Source organism: Antedon bifida, chromosome 10 (genome assembly GCF_963402885.1).
Source record: "Antedon bifida chromosome 10, ecAntBifi1.1, whole genome shotgun sequence".
Classification (NCBI taxonomy): Eukaryota; Metazoa; Echinodermata; class Crinoidea; order Comatulida; family Antedonidae; genus Antedon; species Antedon bifida.
The window spans coordinates 25610-52827 of NC_136235.1; the positions used below are offsets into that span (position 1 = coordinate 25610).

Sequence of the window (27218 nt, forward strand, 5' to 3'; positions counted from 1 at the left end):
CCTCAGTCCAACGTACCATAATTGAGGGGGGGGGGGGGGGGGGGGGACATACATGTCTCCAAGTGCGAGCCAGCGAGGCATGGAATGCATGCAATTCAACCACGGTAATTCAACAGAATAAAATTATAAAATATACACACACAAAACAAATAACAAAAAAACACATAAAACAACAAAAAATATCATTTGGTCGAGTGACGACATAGCTGACTACTGAGACAATTGTCCGTCACTGTCGCCCTCCTCATTGTGACACTCCATACAAGAAAACAAAGAAAAAAGAATTAAGTACACATGGGCATAACAATTTTTATATGTTCAATGGACACAATGGAACAGTGAGTTGTGGCCACTGATCCAAACCCATGACATTCACGTTATCAACTCGACACTCACTCGACAGAGCTTGAAGTGCATGCCTCTCTGGCTCGCACTTTGACAACAAAGTGCACTTGGCTGAGCTAAGAACATTTTAAAAATAGAGCTGCATGTCCTCATAAATTGCACTATAAAAAATTGAAAATGTCTGGCCTACGTCTAAACAAGTGGACTCTTTGGACAAGTGTCGCTTTTTTGGGAGTGCGTCCTCACCCCACATACTCTCCGGATAAAGGGAGAAACATCCAGAGTGCCTTTGTATAATATATAATAATTATACGACCATACTGCGTTGAACACCGGTTATTGTCAGATCACCGAAGTTAAGCAACGTTGGGCCCGGTTGCGTTCTGGATGGGAGACCGTCTAGAAATAGCGGCAGATGCTGTATGTACTGGAGAGTGATGGTGTAATGGTAATATCGGACTAGCATGTGATAGGCATGGGTTTGAGGTTATCTGTACTATACTAATTGCATCCTTAGGCAAGATGCTTTACTCTCATTGCCTCGTCCTTGGTTCCGTGTACTTAACAGTGCATGTTAAAGAACTTGGTACACTATTCAAAAAGAGTAGGGGATCGTCTCCCGGTGTGCTGATCTGGTAGGCGCTGCACTGCTGGCTGCTGTGGGTCCGTGGAGGGCCTGATCCGAATTTCCTCAGTTTCCAGTTAAGCTTGAGGACAAATATAAATACCGTTACCTTTAATAACTTGAACTCTAAAAGAAATGTGACAAAACTGTTTTGTTTTAATGTTTTACATGGAATTCCACCTCTTTCCGGGTTGTTTCATAACCCCAAGAAAGGGAGAATCCATATATCCATCCAATTAACACTTATAGACTTTGATCTAACATAATGAAAAAAAAAGTGTTACTAAAGGAGAACCATTGTTCCCATAAGGTGTTACTTCTTCTCGTTGTTTCATGGGAAAGTGTCCTCTATGAAGGAGGTTTAATTTATTTTGTTTCCGGTTATTTAACATTTAGTTTGATCGATTAACAATGCTGGTTATTTACATCAACATACCATAATAAATAAATACTATTATATTTGTGAGAAAATAAGAACATGTTGCTACTGTACATTAAATTACTATTATGTCTAGGTTCTCTACTACTATTCAGTGATGACAGCTAAAGACTATAGATAAATCCACAAACTATATAGTATCAACTGATAACAAATGCAGGAAGGCGAAAATAGAACATGTATGACATCTGAGTCGTCTAGTCTTGTGAAACAAGACGATATAGACTATTCTCATAGCCTCATTCTCCGGACGAAGTGTTGCGGCGTTCCCCATGTACATGCGTGAAACTTGGTAGGTCATACATACTAGAACATGTGTGTTCTGGTTGGATACTGACGAAGGACCACATGGGTATATGCGCCAGAGGGTGCGTGTTGATTATGGTTTCAATGTTTGAGATTAAAAACTGACTACAAACCAGTTTCTTTGGTAACATATAGTACACAGCAAGTTAAAGACTACTGTACACATTGTATTATAATGATTTGTTCAATACCGGGGTTTTACTTGTCAAATGGTTATGTACAACGGACTATACAAATTGTTACTAAACAATCCTACAACTATAATAGTACTATAAAACGATTAAAATAGACAAAATGTGAGAAACACTCTTTGAAGCATTAGATCGTTAGTTGCCTTACGCACATTTTTTGGATTAAGCTAGGGCAACTGATTCTGCAAGTTCAGCACTGTTGTCTTTTATGATCTATTAATTATCATTATTTCCATTATCCTTTTCATCCTTGCCATCATCATCACCATTTTTGGCATCGTCATCACCATTTTTGTCATCATCACCATTTTTGCCATCATCATCATTATCACTATTTTTGCCATCCTCATCATCATCATCTTTGTTTTCATCATCGTTCTTTTTGTCATCCTTATTATCATTCTCTGTGCTTCCATCATCTTCCTTTTCGTCATCATTTTGATCATCTTTGTCACTTTTCTTATCAGCATCCTCAGCACTTTCTTCATCATCTTCTTGAACAGCTTCAATGGTTAAGAGCTGTTCTGCTTTATCTCCATCATTTGCTGTAAGCCACCTGAGAGATATTGAAGATGGTTAGACATTGCACTTTTAGTAGTGTAAATGAAAAATATTAGCATTAATAAAGGATTAATTATTATTATTATTATTATAATTATTATTAATACAATTCCAAATACGTACTTGTTACACTGAAACACATATTCCTTTGTGGAATCATTAGTAATCTTGACATTTGATAAGAACCATGCTTTTCCATCGTGACCTACGACACACTTAGTAAGATCACCAACAGAGACTGCTTCTATAATAAATGTGTCTGTCTGTTGGAACAATTAACCATTTATTACTGTTTATGTAAAATGATGATTTGTTATTATTATTATTATTTTCTTCTTTAATTTTGGGACAAATATTTTGATGAATGAAAAGGTATAATCTTACTTGGCCTTTCTGAAATTTAGATTGATCTTCCAGATTGTTCAAGAAATATCTTTTTCCTGTATCTCCTTTGTCTCCATAAATGGTAATGTAGGCATTTTGTGTTGTATCACTTTCTTCTTCATTACCCGTTTTGACTTCTATTTTGTACTCAATAACTAAATCAAAAAGGTTGACAGTAATATTATCCATACATAGTAGCAATGTATAATAACACGTGTTGACAGCTCATGTAGGTAAGGTTTGCTTGGGTAGCTTAGGCTAATAATTCATTTATTTACTTTGACCAAAATTAAGAATGTCAAGAATATTTCCCAGATCATTCAAGTATATTTGGATTTATATTTTCTTTCTCTTCAGTCATAATTGCATGAATGTATTCCATCTAACTTTGACCATGGAGATAATTCCTGCATATTTTGACTTGTACAGTCCAACTTTGACCATTGAGATAATTCCTGCATCTTACCTTGAGGTTCTTCAAACTCTGGCCAAATTGAGATACTTCCTGCATCTTTTGACTTACCTCGAGGTTCTTCAAGCTCTGGCCAAATTGCAGGAATCTCTAGAATGTTTCCGGAATTCCCACCAACCCATTTATTCAACATTGCCCTAAATTCTTCATTAGTGTCTTGATCTTTCATTTTAATCTACAAATGTAATAAAATCCTATTATGCACAATATAAACGGAAAATAGTCAAATTCTGCCAACACTAGATCATCTGAGTTCAGGCTTTATTATGGAACAAACAAATCATAGATGTTATCACTTTCAATATTCTTTAAACATTTATAGCTTTTATACATCATTCTACTAAACACTTACCTTTTCTACAAACCATGATTTGGAAGATTCTTCATCAAGTTGCAATCGTAACTTCCAAATACGGCCAATATTATTTAACAAAACCTAAAATAATGTTTAAAAAAATTGCATTATCAATTCAAAGGCAATTTTAAGAAATCACAAGCCAACAAGCAAAAATAACATTTATCATGGGATATTCTTTTTTTTTCTTGTACAGTATTGTAACGAAAATCCGTTCTCGGGTTCGTTCCCTTTGGGGAAGGGTCTGCGGTACCACGGTACACTCGAATGAAACAAACAAATCAATTACAACTGGTGGAGTTACCTCCTTTATTCTTCTATGATTCCAAATTATTTGTAACAACCGATTATAATAATTAATAATTAAATTAGTTCTGCTATTACGCCGGACTTGAAACAACAGCGTAACCACCAGTAATGACGTAACCTCAAATAGTAGCGTAACCACCAACAAATGGTGTAACCTCCACAGCAACGTAACCACCAACAATGGTGTAACCTCCACAGCAACGTAACCACCAACAATGGTGTAACCTCCACAGCAACGTAACCACCAACAATGGTGTAACCTCCACAGCAACGTAACCACCAACAATGGTGTAACCTCCACAGCAACGTAACCACCAACAATGGTGTAACCTCCACAGCAACGTAACCACCAACAAGGGTGTAACCTCCACAGCAACGTAACCACCAACAATGGTGTAACCTCCACAGCAACGTAACCACCAACAAGGGTGTAACCTCCACAGCAACGTAACCACCAACAATGGTGTAACCTCCACAGCAACGTAACCACCGACAATGGTGTAACCTCCACAGCAACGTAACCACCAACAATGGTGTAACCTCCACAGCAGGTAACCACGTACCGGCTAACAGGGTAACCACCAGTAGTCTTAACCACTGGCTAAAAGGTGTACCCACCAGCAACGCAGTTTCACAACCACAGGGTGTACCACGGGCTAACTGTATCTCAAGCAGTAACACAACCAGTAGGTGCAACCTCCGGCTCAGCTATCTCAAATAGTGATACAACCAGTACAGTAGGCGCAACCTCCGGCTCACTATGTCTCAAATAGTGATACAACCAGTACAGTAGGCGCAACCTCCGGCTCACTATGTCTCCAACAGCAGCACAAGCGGTAGGCTGTACCCTCCGGCTAACTTACCTGCTGTGTCTTAACTCTCCTTTTATTATTCAGCTCTAATTTTCTCTTTCTTTTCTCTAATCTTCTCTACACTTTGTTTTCCAATTTCTCTAATGTCCCTACTTTTTTAACACGTCTTCTCCCTGCTTCTCCGCTTTTCCAGCTCCAATATCTCCCTCCTTTTTAACGCAGCTCGAGGTAACCCTCCATTGCCTTCCTTCTCCAATCCCTCTCTGCCCTTTTTCTCACGTCCGTTCTCTGCTACTCTTCCTGCCTAACTCTGCCTCCATCTGCCGCCCTCTATCTTTTCCTTCTACCCCAAAATCATTACATTACCCCCTCCCTAAAATGATCGGTCCCCGATAATGATCCAAAACGAACAACAACAACAACAAAAAACAAAACAAAAGAAAAGTCCGAAGTTTTAAGAATTCCTCAACTTCAACACATAGGTTCTGGTTGTAATCTTCTCCCTTTTTGGCTTTCCATCGGCCCTGTATTCGACCACTCTCACTTCCTCACGGACCTCCTTCACCTTCTCTGCTAAGAGCTTTTCCAGGTCGACCATCTTGGATTGTTCCTTCGTGTGAGTGCTCTCCTCCGCAACACGACCAATCCCACCGCTGCCACCAATGTAACGAAAATCCGTTCTCGGGTTCGTTCCCTTTGGGGAAGGGTCTGCGGTACCACGGTACACTCGAATGAAACAAACAAATCAATTACAACTGGTGGAGTTACCTCCTTTATTCTTCTATGATTCCAAATTATTTGTAACAACCGATTATAATAATTAATAATTAAATTAGTTCTGCTATTACGCCGGACTTGAAACAACAGCGTAACCACCAGTAATGACGTAACCTCAAATAGTAGCGTAACCACCAACAAATGGTGTAACCTCCACAGCAACGTAACCACCAACAATGGTGTAACCTCCACAGCAACGTAACCACCAACAATGGTGTAACCTCCACAGCAACGTAACCACCAACAATGGTGTAACCTCCACAGCAACGTAACCACCAACAATGGTGTAACCTCCACAGCAACGTAACCACCAACAAGGGTGTAACCTCCACAGCAACGTAACCACCAACAATGGTGTAACCTCCACAGCAACGTAACCACCAACAAGGGTGTAACCTCCACAGCAACGTAACCACCAACAATGGTGTAACCTCCACAGCAACGTAACCACCGACAATGGTGTAACCTCCACAGCAACGTAACCACCAACAATGGTGTAACCTCCACAGCAGGTAACCACGTACCGGCTAACAGGGTAACCACCAGTAGTCTTAACCACTGGCTAAAAGGTGTACCCACCAGCAACGCAGTTTCACAACCACAGGGTGTACCACGGGCTAACTGTATCTCAAGCAGTAACACAACCAGTAGGTGCAACCTCCGGCTCAGCTATCTCAAATAGTGATACAACCAGTACAGTAGGCGCAACCTCCGGCTCACTATGTCTCAAATAGTGATACAACCAGTACAGTAGGCGCAACCTCCGGCTCACTATGTCTCCAACAGCAGCACAAGCGGTAGGCTGTACCCTCCGGCTAACTTACCTGCTGTGTCTTAACTCTCCTTTTATTATTCAGCTCTAATTTTCTCTTTCTTTTCTCTAATCTTCTCTACACTTTGTTTTCCAATTTCTCTAATGTCCCTACTTTTTTAACACGTCTTCTCCCTGCTTCTCCGCTTTTCCAGCTCCAATATCTCCCTCCTTTTTAACGCAGCTCGAGGTAACCCTCCATTGCCTTCCTTCTCCAATCCCTCTCTGCCCTTTTTCTCACGTCCGTTCTCTGCTACTCTTCCTGCCTAACTCTGCCTCCATCTGCCGCCCTCTATCTTTTCCTTCTACCCCAAAATCATTACAGTATCTTCAAATTTAAAATATTTTTCCTTTTGGAAATATTGTAATGATTTTGGGGGAGAAAAGATAGAGGGCGGCAGATGAGCAGGGAGTTGAAAAGGAGGAGAAGCAGAGAGCAGACGTATAAATAATAGTAGAGATTTAAAGAGATTGAAAAAACAAAGTGTCAAAGAGAAAACTAAAGTGGAGTAATAAAAAGAGAGAATTATAGAAACAGTAAGTAGTAAGTGTAATTTATCTCGTGATTTCTTGTTACAAAAAGAGTGAGAAAGTTACAGGTTAGCCCGAGGCTACGCTCGCTGTTTTGTATTGGAGGTTACACCCTTGTTGGTGGTTACGTTGCTGTAGAGGTTACACCATTGTTGGTGGTTACATTGCTGTGGAGGTTACACCATTGTTGGTGGTTACGTTGCTGTGGAGGTTACACCCTTGTTGGTGGTTACGTTGCTGTGGAGGTTACACCATTGTTGGTGGTTACGTTGCTGTGGAGGTTACACCCTTGTTGGTGGTTACGTTGCTGTGGAGGTTACACCATTGTTGGTGGTTACGTTGCTGTGGAGGTTACACCATTGTTGGTGGTTACGTTGCTGTGGAGGTTACACCCTTGTTGGTGGTTACGTTGCTGTGGAGGTTACACCATTGTTGGTGGTTACGTTGCTGTGGAGGTTACACCATTGTTGGTGGTTACGTTGCTGTGGAGGTTACACCATTGTTGGTGGTTACGCTGCTGTGGAGGTTACACCATTGTTGGTGGTTACGTAGCTGTGGAGGTTACACCATTGTTGGTGGTTACGTTGCTGTGGAGGTTACACCATTGTTGGTGGTTACGTTGCTGTGGAGGTTACACCATTGTTGGTGGTTACGTTGCTGTGGAGGTTACACCATTGTTGGTGGTTACGTTGCTGTGGAGGTTACACCAATTGTTGGTGGTTACGCTACTATTTGAGGATACGTCATTACTGGTGGTTACGCTGTTGTTTCAAGTCCGGCGTAATAGCAGAACTAATTTAATTATTAATTATTATAATTGGTTGTTACAAATAATTTGGAATCATAGAAGAATAAAGGAGGTCACTCCACAAGTTGTAATTGATTTGTTTGTTTCATTCGAGTGTACCGTGGTACCGCAGACCCTTCCCCAAAGGGAACGAACCCGAGAACGGATTTTCGTTACATTGGTGGCAGCGGTGGGATTGGTCGTGTTGCGGAAGGAATTACTCACACGATGGAACAATTACAAGAGTCATTAGATGCTATCCAGAGGGAGATAAACCGACTGGAGAACGAGGTGACGGACATGGACCCGGCGCAGCCGTTAAGCTCCAGTATTGGACACGGCTCCCCGCCCCAGAGGAGTACTGGTGGTAGCGGACGTGCACCTTTAGAGAGAGATAGTTCGGAACAGAGGGCGGAGGAAACCGATAGTCTGGAGATATTAGGGTCCCCTGTTGGACAGTCAACAGGAAAGAGAAGGTCGCAGCCGACCGAAGTTGACACCTTTACTCCACCATGGCCGTTGACCCGGGAACCAAGGATAAGCGGAGCAGAAGCGATGCAGAAGAGGTTTGGAAAGAACCTCCGATGCCAGAGACCAGTCATACATCCCGATAGGTTTGAAGGAAAGGCGCCTTGGAGGGATTATCTCCAACACTTTCGGGCCTGCGTGGAGGCGAACGGATGGACGGAGGAACAAGCTGGAGCATTCCTCAAAGCCAGCCTAAAAGGACCAGCCTTGAAGGTATTGGCTGTGGCCCCAGAGCGGGAGTTAACCTACGTAGAACTGATAGCGGCCTTGGAACACAGATTTGGTCCAGAAAAGAAAACAGAAAACTTCCTAATGGAACTGAGACTCAGGAGACAGAAACCCAACGAGACATTACAAGAGCTTGGGCAGGCCATCCGAGAGTTATCCTACCTGGCATACCCGGAATTTCCAGAAGCAGGAGTAGAACGGTTGGCAAAAGGACACTTTAGCGACGCCGTGGGGAGAGCAGAGATTAGAGAAGGAATCTTCAAAGCGTCTCCGGCCACGCTGGATGATGCCCTCAGAGCAGCGCTATCCACGGACAGTTTCCTCAAGCTGGAGGAGCAACGGAACCCACGAGCACCCCCGAAATACCTACGGCCAATCACAAACGAACCTCGACAAAGGCAGGACGATTTTGAAGAAAAAATGGGGAGATGGATGGCCCAGGTAGAGGCACGCATGCTACCCCGCTCGACAGAACAGCAGACAACGAGGAGGAGGGATAAACCATGGGAAACAAGAGAAGAAAGACAGGAGAGATTGCGTAAGACTGTCTGTTATAATTGCCAACAGAAGGGCCATCTCGCCAGACAGTGCCGAAATAGAGCGACGGACTCGGGAAACGAAGAGCAGCCGACTCAAGGGGTCGAGAGGAGGCTGGAAGAGATCGAAGGCCCAGTGAACCAAAGAGAAAGAGGAGCTACTCCTCCACCCAAACCACAAACCACACCTCCACCCAGACAGTAAACCAACTTAAAAAAACAGAATACTCCAAATACCACCCTAGCGAAGGCCTATACGTAGGAGCCACTGTCAACGGGACGAGAACAACACTACTGGTCGATACTGGAGCGTCGGATACAGTCCTATCATCCCGATTGTACTACGAAATACCGACGGAACGCCGACCGGAGCTCAGACGGGATTCTCGAGAATGCCAACAAGCGGACGGCAGTCGTTTAAACACTATAGGACGTACCTGGGTAGGATTACAAGTTGGCCACACTTTTAGGGTGACGGAAGTGGTGTTCGCAGATTTAAAAGTTTTGGGAGTACTGGGGATGAATTATCTCCTAGGCACAGGAGCGGCACTAGACCTTGGTAGGCTACAAATGAAGGTGGGTGGAGAGGTGATCGAACTGCTGGGATCTGATGAGACACGGTTCTCGCCTAACATAATCGTACGGGACACTTCTGTTATCCTGCCAGGGCACGAACACATAATTCTGGGAATGATCCAGTCACAACCTACCGACACGGAGACAGGCCTGATAGAGCCGGATCGTGAAGGAGAACTAGCCGGACAAGGACTCATCATGGCCAGAACGCTAGTGAATGCAAAGCAACAGGCGCTACCACTACGAATCTTTAATCCAGGTGGTGAAAAGAGGGTACTACGCGCTGGGACTAAAGTCGGAAAGCTGTATCCGGTATCTGCAGACCAGGTCGAAGCTAATGCCCTTCATCCGGAGGACCCTGAGCCTAGCCAGCGACTTTTCCCAGAACACCTGGTGGACCTCTTAAGCCGAAGCGTAACCGATTTAGAGCCGCAATACCACAGGCAGGTGGCGTCTTTACTAACTAGGTTCCAAGACGTCTTCTCGGAAGGAGATTCGGACCTGGGAAGGACGAATAAAGTAAAACACCACATTGACGTTGGAACTTCTCGGCCCGTCAAGGAACAGCCAAGACGCCAGGCGGCAGAAGCCAGCAAGGAGATAGAACGTCAGGTCGAGGACTTATTAGGGAGAGGACTCATCGAACCTTCGGACAGCCCGTGGGCGTCAAACGTCGTATTGGTCACTAAGAAAGACGGCACCAAGCGGTTCTGTGTGGACTACCGGCGGCTGAATTCGGTTACGATCAAGGACGCTTACCCAATCCCTAGAATCAATGACTCCTTAGATGCGCTTTCGGGTGCCAAATGGTTCTCAACACTGGACTTGGCTTCAGGATATTGGCAAGTGGAGTTAGATGACGATGCTAAGGATAAGTCCACGTTCACCGTGCGAGGCGGCTTATATCGTTGGAAGGTAATGCCATTTGGACTCTGCAATGCCCCTTCTACGTTCGAGCGGCTCATGGAACGGGTGCTGTCCGGTTTGCAGTGGAAGGTACTTCTTGTGTATTTGGATGACGTGATTGTTTATGGAAAGACGGTGGAAGAAGAGATCGACCGCCTGGAGGAAGTGTTTTGCCGCTTACGAACGGCCGGATTAAAATTAAAGCCCAAGAAGTGCACCTTATTTAAACAGGAGGTCTCGTACCTCGGACACCGAGTCTCCCATACCGGGGTGATGACCGATCCTGAGAAGATAGAGTCTGTAAAGGAATGGCCAACGCCAACCACCGTCCGGGACGTTCGTAGCTTCTTAGGATTGGCGTCCTATTATAGGAGGTTCATAAATGGATTCGCATCCATAGCCGCCCCACTGCACAAATTGACAGAGAAGTCCAGACGATTTTCCTGGGACCCGGAGTGTGAACAGGCCTTTCAAGAGTTAAAGGACCGATTAGTACAGGCACCAATTCTCGCTTACCCTCGCCCCGAGGGACGTTTCGTTCTCGACACCGACGCGAGTGACGTTGGCATCGGCGCTGTATTGTCCCAGGAACAGGACGGAGAAGAACACGTAATATGTTACGCGAGTCGGACTCTAAGTAAGACGGAGAGAAACTATTGCGCTACACGCCGAGAATTGCTGGCCGTAGTGACTTACCTCAAACACTTCCGACAGTACCTGTATGGACAATCAATCACAGTACGCACGGACCACGCCTCCCTGCGTTGGTTGACGAGTTTCAAAGAACCCGAAGGACAGCTTGCCCGGTGGCTCCAAGTGTTAGGAGAATATAATTTTAAGATCGTCCACCGTCCCGGATTAAAACATGGCAATGCAGACGGGCTGTCCAGAAAACCGTGTGTGCAGTGCGGAATTGACGAGACGATGGCGAGGAAGAAAGAGCTGGCCTGGAAGGCAGTAGAAGTGGAGATGGAAGAAGCAAGGGAACGGTCCTCGTTACGGCTGGTCCAATTTCAGCCGACGTGGAAGAACGCAGACATCCGACAGTCCCAGATGACAGATGATGCCATTCGATGGGTCATGGGATTCCTAGAGAGAGGGGAGCCCCGACCAAAGTTCGAAGAGATCGCCGGGTTGCAAACTGATTATAAGAGTTACTGGCAGAACTGGAACCTGTTGGAAGTAAGAGATGAGGTGTTATATCGCCGGTGGGAATCCGACGATGGCAAAGAGATAACCTGGCGACTGGTGCTTCCTGAAGCAATGAGGTCTACGGTTCTCGAAGAGCTCCATGGAGGAAGGACTGGTGGACACTTGGGAGTGGCTAAAACTACCGGAAGGTTGGTCCAACGTTATTTCTGGCCAAAAATGGGTGCCTGGGTCCGGAGTTGGATACGTAAATGCGACGGTTGTGCTCGGCGGAAGACACAACCAAGAAAGAAGGCCCCCCTCCAGCAACAACCCGTAGGAAACCCTATGGAAAGGGTTGCTATGGACATATTAGGCCCACTGCCCGAGACCGACAGAGGTAACAAATACATTCTAGTCGTAGGTGACTATTTTTCTAAATGGATAGAAGCATACCCTATCCCCAACGAGAGGGCGGAAACCGTTGCGAGATGTTTCGTGGACAATTTTGTTTTGCGATTCGGAGTTCCTCGACAGCTCCACACCGATCAGGGGAGGAACTTCGAGTCTGACCTAATCAAGGAGTTGTGCAAGATATTGGGAATAGACAAGACTCGGACGACGCCCTATAATCCCAAATCAGACGGGATGATCGAGAGGTTCAACCGCACTTTGGTCAACATGGTGGCGATCATGATAGAACCCCACTGTAACCAAAAAGACTGGGATGTTCACGTGCCGTATGCCACGTTTGCATATCGATCCACTCCGCATGCCTCGACGGGAGAGACACCAAACATGATGGTCCTTGGGAGAGAGGTTGCCCTTCCTGTTGATTTGACAATGCCAATAATGGAGACAGAAGACAGAGAAATGAAGACCGACTACGCAGAGCAGTTGAGGGCAAGGCTTCGGGCGGCCCACGGGAGAGCCAGAGAAACGCTTAAGAGTAGTGCCCGCCGTCAGAAGGCGACTTATGACCAGAAAGCCCGGAAGCAGGATCTCGAGATAGGGAAATATGTATGGCTATATAATTCGGCGAAAACTGTAGGGAAATCGCCGAAACTTCAATGTAAGTGGCATGGGCCATACCTAATTATAACGAAACTATCTGAGGTGGTGTACCGCATCCAAGAGGGACCGAGGAAGAAACCAAAGGTCGTGCATGTGGACCGACTGAAACCTTATGAGGGTGAGGAGATCGCCCGCTGGGACATCCCCCCCGGAGACGAGAGTCCGTTGGCTCGGGTGGCGCAGGAAGCCTTTGCCGAAGGTAACGAGACGCCAACAGTCCCGGAAGAAGTAGACGGAGAACTCCAACGTCCCGAAACGCCTGAACAAGGCCCGTTGCTTACTATCCCAGAGGAGCCCGGCGATCGGGGCAATACGCCTGTACCTCAACAAACCCCCCCAGAGGGAAGGTATCCCAGGAGACGTGTAAGGCGGAGGCCGGCACGTTACGAACAATAACCAGCTATGTTCTCTTGCCGTTTGTTTTTGGTGATTATTTTGGATTATTATCGGGGACCGATCATTTTAGGAGGGGGGTGATGTAATGATTTTGGGGGAGAAAAGATAGAGGGCGGCAGATGAGCAGGGAGTTGAAAAGGAGGAGAAGCAGAGAGCAGACGTATAAATAATAGTAGAGATTTAAAGAGATTGAAAAAACAAAGTGTCAAAGAGAAAACTAAAGTGGAGTAATAAAAAGAGAGAATTATAGAAACAGTAAGTAGTAAGTGTAATTTATCTCGTGATTTCTTGTTACAAAAAGAGTGAGAAAGTTACAGGTTAGCCCGAGGCTACGCTCGCTGTTTTGTATTGGAGGTTACACCCTTGTTGGTGGTTACGTTGCTGTAGAGGTTACACCATTGTTGGTGGTTACATTGCTGTGGAGGTTACACCATTGTTGGTGGTTACGTTGCTGTGGAGGTTACACCCTTGTTGGTGGTTACGTTGCTGTGGAGGTTACACCATTGTTGGTGGTTACGTTGCTGTGGAGGTTACACCCTTGTTGGTGGTTACGTTGCTGTGGAGGTTACACCATTGTTGGTGGTTACGTTGCTGTGGAGGTTACACCATTGTTGGTGGTTACGTTGCTGTGGAGGTTACACCCTTGTTGGTGGTTACGTTGCTGTGGAGGTTACACCATTGTTGGTGGTTACGTTGCTGTGGAGGTTACACCATTGTTGGTGGTTACGTTGCTGTGGAGGTTACACCATTGTTGGTGGTTACGCTGCTGTGGAGGTTACACCATTGTTGGTGGTTACGTAGCTGTGGAGGTTACACCATTGTTGGTGGTTACGTTGCTGTGGAGGTTACACCATTGTTGGTGGTTACGTTGCTGTGGAGGTTACACCATTGTTGGTGGTTACGTTGCTGTGGAGGTTACACCATTGTTGGTGGTTACGTTGCTGTGGAGGTTACACCAATTGTTGGTGGTTACGCTACTATTTGAGGATACGTCATTACTGGTGGTTACGCTGTTGTTTCAAGTCCGGCGTAATAGCAGAACTAATTTAATTATTAATTATTATAATTGGTTGTTACAAATAATTTGGAATCATAGAAGAATAAAGGAGGTCACTCCACAAGTTGTAATTGATTTGTTTGTTTCATTCGAGTGTACCGTGGTACCGCAGACCCTTCCCCAAAGGGAACGAACCCGAGAACGGATTTTCCTACTACAACTACAGTATGAGCAATAAATCAAAGGATGCTTGTATTGACTTTGGCCAATGTCATTATAACAACTGACATTAAAAAGAATAATTTGGAGAATGCTTGAATGACGCTTAAAATTACAAGACTAAATTTACAACTGAAGAAGGAAATAATAAGTATTTGGTTAAAACCTCAAATGACCAACTGAAATTGAATTTAAAATCAAATTTGTAAATCCAAAATATATATTCTCTATAATAATGGAAAGCAATATAATAGAGTGTTGTTTATTTTTTGGTTGTTACTGATGATCATTATTATTTTATTTTCATATGTATTTTAAGTAAATTAAAATCACAAATTACAAATTTAGGTTAAAATAATTTTAGTTGTTATTGTTTTTTTATGTATATATCACATTCACATATGATTACGATGATGAATCATTTTTCTTATTGTTTTAACATACAAATGAACACTATAATACAATACATACATCAAATTCATCTGTTGTTCCTGGTTGGAATTTGGTTTGTCTGTCTTGACCTAACACTTCTGCTTCAGAACATGACTCAGTACCAACTACAGTCAAAGTCATTTTACCAATTTCTTTTAATTCAGAACTCTCTCCAGTAGTTACAATTAACTTCCAGTTACCATCTACAAAATAATGTTAATTTGACAGCTAAAATGACATTATGAACTATGTTTTGATATCTTTTTTTGAAAGATTTTCAATTCTATATGTTAGTGTCATATGTATAGTTACATACTATATATATAGCCCTTCCCTTGATATATTATGTTTTATTTATGTTTATAACTTATTTGTGGGTAAATATTAAAAAAAAAACCTGAAAGATATAGATCTTACTTGTTTGTGGCTTGGCTTCAACAATCTCTGTATCTACAAAGAGACTGGATTGGACTTGATAATCTTCCAGATAAATGGTTGAATTGTCTTCAGGTAATTCAGAGCTCCCTATCCATCTATTATAATAATTAAATTAAAAGTCAGTTAAGTATACATTGCTATAATGTTTTCTCAAAATCTTAAGGTAATGATGATTGGTGGTAGATATTTCACCATTTCTATGAGTGAACAATAAACTATCCAAAACAAAATGGAATAAGCAATGGTCATTTATTGCTGTGTTGATCATGTAAATGAACAATCAATCAATAAAAATGTATACAATTAATGGTTTAAAAAAATTAGAAATATATATATATATAGAATATTATAAAAAACTTGCACTGATGAAGGGCTAGTGTTGCCCGAAAGCTCTGCTAACTTTTCTAGCTGTTTTACTTTATAGTTTTGATTTAGCTTCATTGAGATCCAGCCACTGATACCCACAGCATTGTCATTTTTTCAGTAATTTGCCTTTGGATTTATATATAGAATATAAATAATCAATCAGTCATGATAAATTTAAATTAGTAATTCTTTAAAATAATAAATACATACTTGTTGCATTTAAAAATCATTTCCTCATTTGAATATTGACCTTCTTTCACAATTAGTTTCTCTAGTTGCCACGGCTTTCCTGAACCTTTTTCAATCAATACATGCTTTATTTTTCCAACTGTCACTGCCTCAAACAGAAACGAATCATTCTGCAAAATGGGTTTTCCACAAAGAGAGAAAAAAATAAAAAACACTACAAATAAAATTACGTTCTAGATTAAAATGATATTTTAGAGACACACTCTTTACCTTATCTGGTTTATCAAATTGATCTCCTCCATCAATAGTTGTCAAAAGTTGTCTTGATCCAGTGTCTCCATTTGAACCAAATATAGTGACAAACACATTAGAATCTGTTGCAGATTGTTCATCATACCCTGTGTGAAAAGTTAATTTATATTCCACCAATGGTAAAGGATTATTATTCTTTATCAAAGCTGGTAATTCATTGATGACATCACTTTTTCCCTCTGTTTTTGAAAACCATTTGTTGAACTCAAATATGTGCTTTTTATCAGAGCCCTCATCCAAAATCACAACCTAAATTCAGAAGCAAGAAAAAACCAACAAATGCTGCTAGTTATGTGTCAATCACTAAAAATGTCTTAGTAAAAATCCAGTTTACAGTGAATTAAGTTTTTGATGATATTAGGAATAAACTTGAATAGTACCCTGTTAAGATGCCATGACACTGTTTGATTCACTGTTTGTTCACCAGATTCATCTAAATCTACGACTGCTACTCGTATTTTAACCAAATCACCAAACCATGTGCCCGGGTTCACCTATAAAAATATATGAAAATGATTGAAATAAACAACGAAAGAACTACAGTAAATCCATATGTACTGTACTGGTGCTTTAATTAACCTTAAATTCTGCTGTTTTTCCTCGTTGATAATTGTCATTATTGCCATTTTCAAGAAGCATTGTGTTTGATTTTCCATTTTGGCCATACACAATCAATTGAACCTCCTTATCCATTCCACAATCATTAATGTCACTTGTTGTTACAAAGCATTTCCAGTTTTCTAAGAAAAATTATGAAGGTAGTTTGAGTTATTTTATTGTACACAGATTTGTATTTCACCAGAAGAAAGGCATGATTTGATAAAGACAATATTGTAGTTGTTTGATATTATGCAATGACCACAGAAATGTAAACAATATTATGCACAATAACACCAACAACAACATTTTTATTTTCTGACTTTTGACAACCTAATACAAATTATGCAATCACACACAAAACAATCTGCACACATTGTTTTGAAATACCTTGAGCAAAAAATGGCTTGATAGGTTCAATGAGTTCATTTTCACTATCATTATCAGCGTCTTGTTGATCTTCTCCAATCCAACTTGAACAATCAAATCTTATAACTTTATTCTCATCTTCTTGTTTGATTATTACTTGTTCCAGAAGCCATGGGTCATTGTGTTCATTCTCTACTTTGATTGTATGTATTTTACCAACTGATATCGCCTCTATTTCAAAGTTATCAACCTAGTAAAAGATTGTAATGATATTTTCTATTTATTTTTTTTTAAATGCACTATTGAAGATATATGTATTCGTGTGTAAACTGGAGATCTATAAAAGTGCTACATGGCCATTTGCTGAAATTGAAAATACAGATATCCTAATAATTTCCAGTTATATTGTAGATATTTTTCTAACCTGATCTTTTTTGAACATTTCAAAATTGTTTGAATCCATTAGTAGTCGTCGACCAGTGTCACCATTACTTCCCATTATTGTCAGATATATTTGAGTTGCTTCTGTTCCAGCATTTTCTTTGTCACCAGTGTGGCATTGTACCTTGTATATTAAAACTAAAGTGGAAAACAAATAGTTTGTTAAAATGCTGAAATAGAGTTTAAATTACAAACTGCAGACTGGACGTGTTATTGTGTTACTCGCTGTTTGGTATGTACATATTAATTCAAATACCTGGTTTTACAATAGTGTCTCCTCTTACAACTGCAGCCTCTTTGCTCATTTTTATTCGTGAATCAAAGTTAAATTTCAAATTTTCATCTGTCTGCTCATTAACCATTTTTATCTGTAAATGTACAAAAGTTATTATTTAATTCTACTATCTGAGATTAATGCAAATACAAATGTAAGCTAATAAAACCAATGAATGTGTATGTTTGCACTTACCCACTCAACATAAAGTTTTGGGTCGATTGGAGACTGATTCACTTCAACTCTAACTTTACTAATAGTTCCAATGTTACCAACATTTATCTAAAATATAAATTAAATAACATATAACATTATATTCAGAAAATAACAGACAGCTTTGGAGTATTCAAAGTACAGTGTTAGAATAATAAAAGGGCTCTTTCAATGTAAAACTAAACTCATGTGTGTGCCAGGAAGTGCATAGATATTTGTTGATGTATGTGAAATGATGTAACAAAAAGATGACAACGTTACATCAATTTGTCTCTCAGACTGCAAATAGGTACATAGGTACTACATGAAGTAAAATAGACAAATAACTTGTTTCTAAGAAAGGAATTGAATGTACAGTTAGCTGTATCTTATGACTATAAAATAGATAGACGGATTCATGCAATTTCTTCTAGATTTAAAACAAATAATATGCAGCAGGCACTGTTTTATAGAGAATATTCTAGTTAAGTCTTCCTCTCAAAAAAAAAAAATTGTATGTCAGAAATCAGTTGAAATATAACTCTTTGTAATTTTTTTGCAAATAAACCTAAAAAAGACATATTTGACAGTATCACAGTCAGTTCTCAATAAGTTGTTATTACCATAAAATTATCCTCAGTACCAGGATCAAACAACTTCTTGTCCTTTTCCTCTCCTTTTAGCAAGGCATGGCAGGAATACTGCCCTCTGTTGTCATACACAATGAGAGTTACGGGAGATGACATATCATCCGATGACTTCATGTTAGTTCTTACTGAAACTTTCCAATTTCCTTTACTTGTTGAATTGTCATTGCATTCCACTTCTCCTAATAACATAATCTCCCGTTCCAATTTTCCATCTTCAACACCATCATCAAACCATCTAGTTTAGATTAAATGTGTATATCAGCATTATAATCATACAAAGTATTCTCTCTTAACAACCATCCTTATCTTTCTTATCCAATTTATAACATTTTTAAGCATCCACTTTAGGATACTTACCTCTGGCAAGGAAAAACAAATTGTGTTTGAGAATGAATATCTTCCTTGATGGTGATTTCTTCCACAAACCAACCTGCACCATAACCATTTGCATTGTGACCCAGAAGCAACCTGTTTGGTCTCATCAAGTCCACTGCTTCAATTGAAAACATATTCACCTATGAAGAAAAGCAAAACCTTTTACTATTGCTGTACAATATTTAAGGTGACCCTTATCCCAAGCTTGATCTTGAAAATAAGAGTTAACGTTTACCTGATTTTTGTAAAAATTTTGTTTCCCTGGAGATGATGGTATGTGTAACCTGTTTAGTTGTCGTTTACCACTGTCACCTTTCTCCCCATTGATAACTATAAAGGGAGATGCATCAGTCCAAGATGCTGCTCGATTACCAGTTTTAATAGCAACTATGTACTTCTTAACTATGAGAAAAAAAACAGAAATACATACTGTAGTAAATAATCATGTTTAGTAAATAACAACTTATTGTCAAAAGGCTGTTATTAAAGTCGGGTTTTGTTTAAAATATTCACTAACCTAATGGGATTGTTGCATCTGGTCTGATGGCAGCCATCTCTAAACAGGTATCACAAATAACATCCATATTGTCTTCTTTGTTTTCTTTAGCAGGATCATCCTTTATATCGTTAACTGAAGATTGATCTTTGTTTTCAATTTCTTTTGTTTCCTCATCTAATGTTCCTTTTTCTTCCTTGTTGAGAGTATGGATATTCTCATCTTCTTTCAACCAGCGATTAGCAAAGAAGTGAAATTCTTGATGTGTATCTTTATCTTTCATTTTTATCTGCAAAAATGGCAGTTATAGTAATATATTTATACTGCAATAAGAACACTCTTGTGAAGCTAAAGCCATTTTAAAGTCATGAAAATATACAGAATATATGAAAATATAATACTCAATTTTTATTTTTGTTACATATATTTTGAACAAACCTTTTCAATAAACCAATCAGGGTCATGTTCACTATTATCATGAACAATTCGAATTTTGTAAAGACTTCCAATTTCACCAACATCAATCTGAAATAACAGAATAAAAAACAACAAATCAATTAATATTCCAATTCAGATGCCATGACCAAAGTTTAATTGACTTTAATGTGTTATCCTTGTGGGGTACTTTATCCTTCAATCGTCATAAGCATAGCCTGTCAATTAATCTTACAATCACTCGTCTTAAGGATAGCCACAGCATTTTATAACCAACTAATATAGCTTAACACAAATTTGTAATTTTAATTTATAGAAATATTTACCTCAAATTGTTTTACAGACCCTGGTGGAAATCTGGAAGCCTTTTTACAATCTGTACTTGTTTGTTGCACATCTGCTTTGTTCTCTTCTCCATCATTCTCAAATTTATCATCATTCTTGTTCTCGCCTTCTTCTTTATTCTGGTTTTCATCATCTTCTTCATTCCTGGTCTCATCGTCTTTTTCTTCATTCTTTTTCTCATCATCATTTTTATCTTCTTCATTCTTGTTCTCATCATAATTTTTATCTTCTTCATTCTTGTTCTCATCATTTTTATCTTCTTCAGTCTTGTTCTCATCATCTTTTTCATCTTCAGTCTTGCTGTTGTTATCATCTTCCTTGATCTCTTCATTATCTGTGTCTTTATCATCTTCATTTGTATGTTCTTCAGTCAAAGGTAATATACAACTAGAGCCTTCTCTACCATAAACCTGTATAGTTACGTTTGCATCTGTACCCATATTATCTTCCCTACCTGTTGTTACCCACACTAACCACTTGCCTGTAGAATTTGACTCGCCGTCATCGGCTGGTTTTTCTTCATCGCCTTCAATAATTTCTACAAATTGTTCACCTACAAAACAATCTCAATATTTTATTTTTTTGTTTAGAAAAATAACATTTTTTAAAGTTTATAATGTTTGCTTATTCTCTGTGCCTGGTTATATTTTGCCATGTAGCAATTTCTATATAAAATGTTTCTGTGAGGTCAGAGTCCTGGCAACATAGATGACATAACAACTCTATTAATTTCAATTACTAAGAGGAGATGATAGAATGCCTGAATCTGGCAAGAGGTGGAAGATTATGAATTGTCACCAAAATAATAAATAAGTATAAAAAACGCTAGTGATGGTCCAACAAAAGGGATGGAGTTGAACTTCAACATGAATATTTTCACTAGCTCACATAATTATGTTTATACCTTCGACTTTTAGTTCTTTCTCAAAAATAGCATTGCCAGTGGTTGGGTTCAATCCAAGCCAATCATGACAAGGAAACCGGGTTTCTGTCAAGGAAATCTTATTTTCACGAACTGTTGCATAATCTAGCAGCCATGCTTCTTGATCCACATCAGTTTGGAAATAGAAGACCATTTTCTCAAGTTTTCCCAAAGAAACTGAATTGATCAAAAATGTATCCTCCTTTGAAAGTAATAATTTTTATAAATGATTAAAAGGACATATAATGGCAAATATAGAAACATCAATATAGATAAAAAGAACATATTTTAAAAGGAATTAATTGTTACAGACCGTGAATAAAGTGAACACAATATACCTGGCCATACATAAATGGCGTTTCCTTATTTGATTTCACAAGTGTTCTTTTGCCAGTGTTTCCAAACTCTCCATACATGATAACACTAACATTTCCATCTGTGTCCGCATCTTCCTCTTTGTTTGTTATTGTTCGTAATTCATACATAAAAACTGCAATGTACAACATATTATAATGAATAACTACATTTTGAGAGAATTAGACTGGTTACAGTATACATAGTATAAATTGGAGATTCTGAATAATTCTTTCTACAACACTGAGTAGGGTTATAAACAGTTCAATACAAATACTTGTTTGCTCACCTTGTGGTGGTTCAACATCAGGCAAAAGAACTGGCATTTCTAACACATCAAAACCTTGCTTATCATAAGTCAACCAAGAATCAAATCGAAATGTATAAGCATCTTTGCTTAGTTCATCTTCAATTATAATCTTTAGTAGAAAGAACACATTTATTAAGCAAATTCTAAAAAAAACAACTAAATAATAATTATTGGATTCAACATCATCATCTCATTATTACTACTAGATTATGTAGCGAGACAATACATTGAACTTATTGACTTTCACCAGAATCATGAAGCCAATATTTATACCTTGCTTTTTGCTTGTCTAAATTCGCTTACTCCAATCATTGTCAGCAGTTTATAAGCCTCCTTACTTTTAAAACTATCTAATGTATGTCTATTATGTTTCAATGGAATTCCCTGATTGTGAAACAATAAACAATCCACTATTCAAATGATTGTTGTTAATACTGTGAATAATAAATCTAAAGATTTACTTTTAATTCTAGAAAGTAACAAACTTTACATGTATACTGTAGATGTATTTTGATACTATAAACTTGATATAACTTGGTAACTATTTACCTCATTTACATGCCAATTTGGGTTATCTCCTGAATTGTCATGTGTTAATCGAACTTTCTGAACTTCACCAATATCACCAGCATCTACCTAAAATTGCAATTTATATTAAATACACATTATACAGGCTATCTTCAATTTTGTTTTAGATTTGCAAGGGCCTTGTTTTTATATCTGCCAAAAGAACATCATGCATCATGAAATAAGAGTTAATATGGTATTATAAAATAGTAAATTGATAGTAATTCCAGACCTGACTTACCTTTACAGAAGCATGTCCATTTGGTACAAATTCATCAATATCTAAATGAAGTGGATCAGAATCACCTTTGACACCACAGATAGTCAAATAAACTTTAGCACTTGTGCCTGCATCAGCATATTCACTTGTCCTTACAGTTACCTTCCATGTTCCTTCTGTTTTTAAAGAAATGGAAAATATATGATTTTTTCCATTCAATCAAATATATCAAATGTGCAATGTAAATGAATGTGTGGTCTGTAAACCTTTGATGCAACTAATAATTATTTAACTGTTACATTGAGTAGTAAAAATAAGAACATTTACTTGAATCTGGCTTATCCTCCTTCAACTCTTCTTTGAAAACTGGTCGTACACCTTTAAAATCATTGATGGTATATTATTAACATTTGAATCAAATCAAAACATGAGATTTTTCACCATTATCCTATTGTAGCTTCTATTTCATTTTAGATCAACAATCAAAATTAAAGTTACGCACCAAATAATTTAAAATTCATTTCTGTTTTTCTCTCTCCTACATGGTCATCAAGCCATTCATTACATTGGAAATAATATTCTTCCTTTGCATCAGTACTTTTTTTTATTTCAAAATGTTCAATAAACATTCCCGCACCTTAAAAACGAAACAATATATTAAAGAGGTATAAATACAACAAATATAATGACTTTAAAGCATAATATTGCTGACACAACTAAATTCTAATAAATAAAAATGTTTTTTATATTAATAATTTAATGATTTTACCATAGCCTATAGCATCATGTGATACTTTAACCCTCTTAATCTCTCCTAAATCGACTGCTTCAACTTTAAATGTATTTCTTTGGCTCTTCATAAACTTTGATGTTGGTTTCTCCAATGCATTATATAGTAATCTTCTACCAGTGTCCCCACGTTCACCATGAAGAGTAATCCAAACATTAGCATCTGTATAACATGCTAAATGATCTCCAACATCCAATTTTACTAGATAAACGTTTACTGGTAACACATCTTGATTTTCCCGTATTGCAGGCAATTCACGAACGATATCAAAATCATCTTGATAACGAGACAACCAACGATCAAAGTGGAATATTAATGTTTCTTCAGTGTGTTTGTCCACCATAGAAATATCATGAACATGCCAACCTTCCCAACACCTTTCTTCTTCCATACCAATGCGTATTTTATAAATTTCAACAATGTCACCAACATTTACCTAATGAATATATAAATGTCACATAACCCAATTTTAACTATTTTACTTTAAAACAAATATAATCTATAAAGAAATAACATACTTCTGTTATAACTATCTGCATCGTCTTACTTAACCCATGATAGAATTTGTTCAATACATTGTTCTATATTTGTATGCATTAACCAATATTGTTCCTGTATAGGAGTTACTAAGAAATGAAGTATTTGGAAACTATGTATTTTGGTCTGAATAGAAATGTAACATACTTGGATATGCTTAATCAAGGTAAGGTACATTTTAAAAAAAATATCAGAAAAGTTTACCTCAAACTCATCAGTTGCTCCTGCCTCAAAAGAGTTATGCTCTGTTTCCTCAGTTAGTAGGATTTGTTTTGACTTGTTATCTTTTCCATAAACAACCAGATGAATCAATCCATTACCAACTGGTTTAGAATCTTTGGAAGTATTGACAACAACTTTCCATTCACCATCTAAAAAGTATAAATATCAACAATATTGCTCTACCACCTCAAACAACTTTGTAATTAAAAATAAATAAAAACATATAAATATATATTTTTACTTATCCATTACATTTTTACATACAGTAATGCTATAAATTTCATAGTATTCAATTAAAAACAATTTTTTTAAATACAAATATTTTCACTCACGTGTCTCTGGTTTGTCAGATTCTGAAAAAAGGTATTTTAAAAGAGTCACAAATATATACGATGTTCAATTATGTATTTATGAAATCAAAACTCTAGACATCTAACAACATGCAATTGGACTTTTATAATGTGTCGAAGAGTGGTAGTCACCTAACATGAGGAGGTACCTCCAGAATAACACTTTTATCTACATAATGAATGTACTCTAACACTCTTTGCCGGGAGGGCAGACAATACATCTTTAGTAATTTTAATAATTACCAGTATGAAACTACTTGTTGACAGATATTATTTAAAGGTATCCTTACTTGTTTTGTCCTTCAATTTAACTTGCTCACTAAGTACATCCTTGTCTAAAGACCAAATTTGAATATCATATTCTTTCCCTGGCTCAAGTTCACCATATTCTGCCTTAAACACATCTGATGCTACAACCTTTTCTATTGGTTTAGCCTCTTTATTATCTGCCATTACACATACCACTTTAAAGCCTGTATAATTTCCATTTGGCTTTTTCCAGGTTACTACAATTGTATTTAGAGTAGTTTCTGTTTTTGCTTCAATTACTGCCATAGGCTCTGCAATTGAAATTCATTATGAGTAAATCAATTCCATTGGCTTTACATGTAAAACATGATGACAGCTTAATAATACAAGCAGTATATAAAGAAAATTTAAAAAAGACTATTGAAATATTATCAAATAACCAAACAAAAACAGTGATAACAAAAGCTTAACTTATTCAGATCACAATAATGGTACATACATCAGCAATGACCTATTGTGACATTTAAAAAGGTACGACAGGATTACATACTTTAGAACATTTTTAACATTGTATAAAACATGAGAACAAGCAGTATGAATGAATGTGAACCATATATATACAAAAGATAAATCCAACATTGAAGCCAAACTCCATGAAAATCAACAAAGCTAAAAAATGAATTGGAATATTAAACAAATACTGTAGAGAGTTTATGTCACTCACTTTCAAGAGACATTACTTTGTTAGTTAAAACAACTGGTTCACTTTGGACATCTTCAACCAATGTAAAAATATTAGTTGTGTATTCTTGCTCAAACTGAAGTTCTGAGAACTTTATCATGGTCTTGTCTGGATCTAGTATTCTGATTTCAGAGTCATCAGATCCAGAAGAAGTTAGGTTTACTTGATAATTTGTAAATTTGCCATCAGGTGGTTTCCATGACAATATCAATGAATTGCTCACTTGCTGTACTTTAGCATTCTGGACAACGTCAGGTTCTATATTTAAGCGAAGCAAACATGCATGTAACAAAATAAGCAACATCCACAACATGACATCCCAGATAACTTCAGTAAGAAGTGCAAAGGCAAGGAAATGTTAATGTACGTATTGAATTCATGCCTGGTTTCATTATAACAAGGAAGATACAATTGGAGGCATGGCTTCATTATAATACAATTATTCCTATAGGAACAAATATACACTGAAAGTACCCGGTTACTCAACAGCTCAATATGTTTAATAGTCAAATGCAACTGAATTTCTTGAATGCATTGATATGTTCTTTATAATTGAATTGTACAAGCTGTGACCTGAGATGTATGTTATATCCGTTTGTTATTTTATACTCTTATTAGTTCACAAATGAGACAACAAATTTAATATAAAAAAAAACAACAAAATGTACATCACTGACAAAACAAACAAATAAAATGAACATAGAAGCAAATAATACTTTTCACAAGACAGCAAAAATTTAAATAAAAATAAAAAGTAAAAGAAAAAGCAAATGAAAAAAAAATATTATAAGCAAACATATTTGAACAAAAAAAAAACAAGTTAAAATGATACAGAAAGTATGTTTTTTGTACTAAATATCCATGCAATGAAACTTACTTGTTCGCTGTTTAAGGTTAATACTTTTGCTTTCTTGTTCACCAGCTATTGTAAATATATCAATTATGTAATGACATCCTCCTTCTAAGTTACTTATCTTTGCTCTAGTTGTTTTCTCATCAACATATACGGTAATTGGTTGTTTCTCATTTAATCCAACAGAAGCTATACTACCCCGTCTACTGCCACCTTTTGAATCAAGCTTGTTTTTAGATTTCTCATCAGTTTTTGATCTGTCTCCAGTTCTACTCTTTGATCTGTCTCCAGTTCTACTCTTTGATCTATCTCCAGTTCTACTCTTCGATCTGTCACCAGTTCTACTCTTTGATCTGTCTCCAGTTCTACTTTTCGATCGGTCACCTGCATCACTTTTTCTTCGGTCACCTGCATCACTTTTTCTACGGTCTTCTTTTGTTCGTTCACCCGCTTTACTATTCCTTCGTTTGTCCGAAGAAGATATTTCAGTATTACTCCGTTCATATTTTACACCAGTTGGTTGTTTTTTAGTCAGGTCGCTGTTGGATCTATTTGAAGGTTTTGGACCAGAAATAAGTGGTAAGCAAATAACTTTGTAACCAGTAAGTTCCCCTGAAGGTCGATCCCAATTTACAGTAATTGATTTGGCTGTCGCCTCTGATGCAGCATTTAATACTTCATGAGGTTCTACAAAAATAGAAATATAAGACAAAATATAACAAATCAGACAAGTTAATGATACAAACGATATTTTAAAATAGCAATGCATCAATCTATGGGATTGATTTATTTATTCTTATTTTATACTAATTAGTATTATAACACACCTGACTGTCATTTGGAATTAGCCCTACCTAACGAAAAAGTGATATGTTCTCACCATCCAACTCATAAGTAT

The 27218-nt window shown here is 38.2% G+C and overlaps 1 protein-coding gene across 1 annotated transcript in view; it reads right to left on the minus strand.

Annotated features, from left to right (window-relative positions):
* Positions 1 to 1108: 1108 nt before the first annotated feature.
* Positions 1109 to 27218, minus strand: part of LOC144854535 (uncharacterized) — a 46962-nt gene continuing 20852 nt past the window's right edge. Inside the window, exons 32-65 of the mRNA XM_078712483.1 lie at positions 26345 to 27007; positions 25450 to 25725; positions 24767 to 25036; positions 24459 to 24479; positions 24109 to 24275; positions 23347 to 23803; positions 23080 to 23214; positions 22905 to 22955; positions 22599 to 22753; positions 22340 to 22426; positions 21770 to 21899; positions 21465 to 21616; positions 21109 to 21328; positions 20186 to 20757; positions 19863 to 19949; positions 19446 to 19713; positions 19164 to 19330; positions 18911 to 19068; positions 18527 to 18788; positions 17907 to 17993; positions 17694 to 17805; positions 17421 to 17575; positions 17018 to 17246; positions 16610 to 16770; positions 16411 to 16524; positions 15989 to 16279; positions 15740 to 15888; positions 15143 to 15258; positions 14765 to 14928; positions 3676 to 3759; positions 3375 to 3498; positions 2852 to 3006; positions 2591 to 2730; positions 1109 to 2462 (exon numbers count right to left, since the gene is read on the minus strand). Coding sequence (XP_078568609.1) covers positions 2123 to 2462; positions 2591 to 2730; positions 2852 to 3006; positions 3375 to 3498; positions 3676 to 3759; positions 14765 to 14928; positions 15143 to 15258; positions 15740 to 15888; positions 15989 to 16279; positions 16411 to 16524; positions 16610 to 16770; positions 17018 to 17246; positions 17421 to 17575; positions 17694 to 17805; positions 17907 to 17993; positions 18527 to 18788; positions 18911 to 19068; positions 19164 to 19330; positions 19446 to 19713; positions 19863 to 19949; positions 20186 to 20757; positions 21109 to 21328; positions 21465 to 21616; positions 21770 to 21899; positions 22340 to 22426; positions 22599 to 22753; positions 22905 to 22955; positions 23080 to 23214; positions 23347 to 23803; positions 24109 to 24275; positions 24459 to 24479; positions 24767 to 25036; positions 25450 to 25725; positions 26345 to 27007 — 6719 coding nt within the window. The 3' untranslated portion in view covers positions 1109 to 2122. The remainder of the gene's footprint in view (positions 2463 to 2590; positions 2731 to 2851; positions 3007 to 3374; positions 3499 to 3675; positions 3760 to 14764; positions 14929 to 15142; positions 15259 to 15739; positions 15889 to 15988; positions 16280 to 16410; positions 16525 to 16609; positions 16771 to 17017; positions 17247 to 17420; positions 17576 to 17693; positions 17806 to 17906; positions 17994 to 18526; positions 18789 to 18910; positions 19069 to 19163; positions 19331 to 19445; positions 19714 to 19862; positions 19950 to 20185; positions 20758 to 21108; positions 21329 to 21464; positions 21617 to 21769; positions 21900 to 22339; positions 22427 to 22598; positions 22754 to 22904; positions 22956 to 23079; positions 23215 to 23346; positions 23804 to 24108; positions 24276 to 24458; positions 24480 to 24766; positions 25037 to 25449; positions 25726 to 26344; positions 27008 to 27218) is intronic.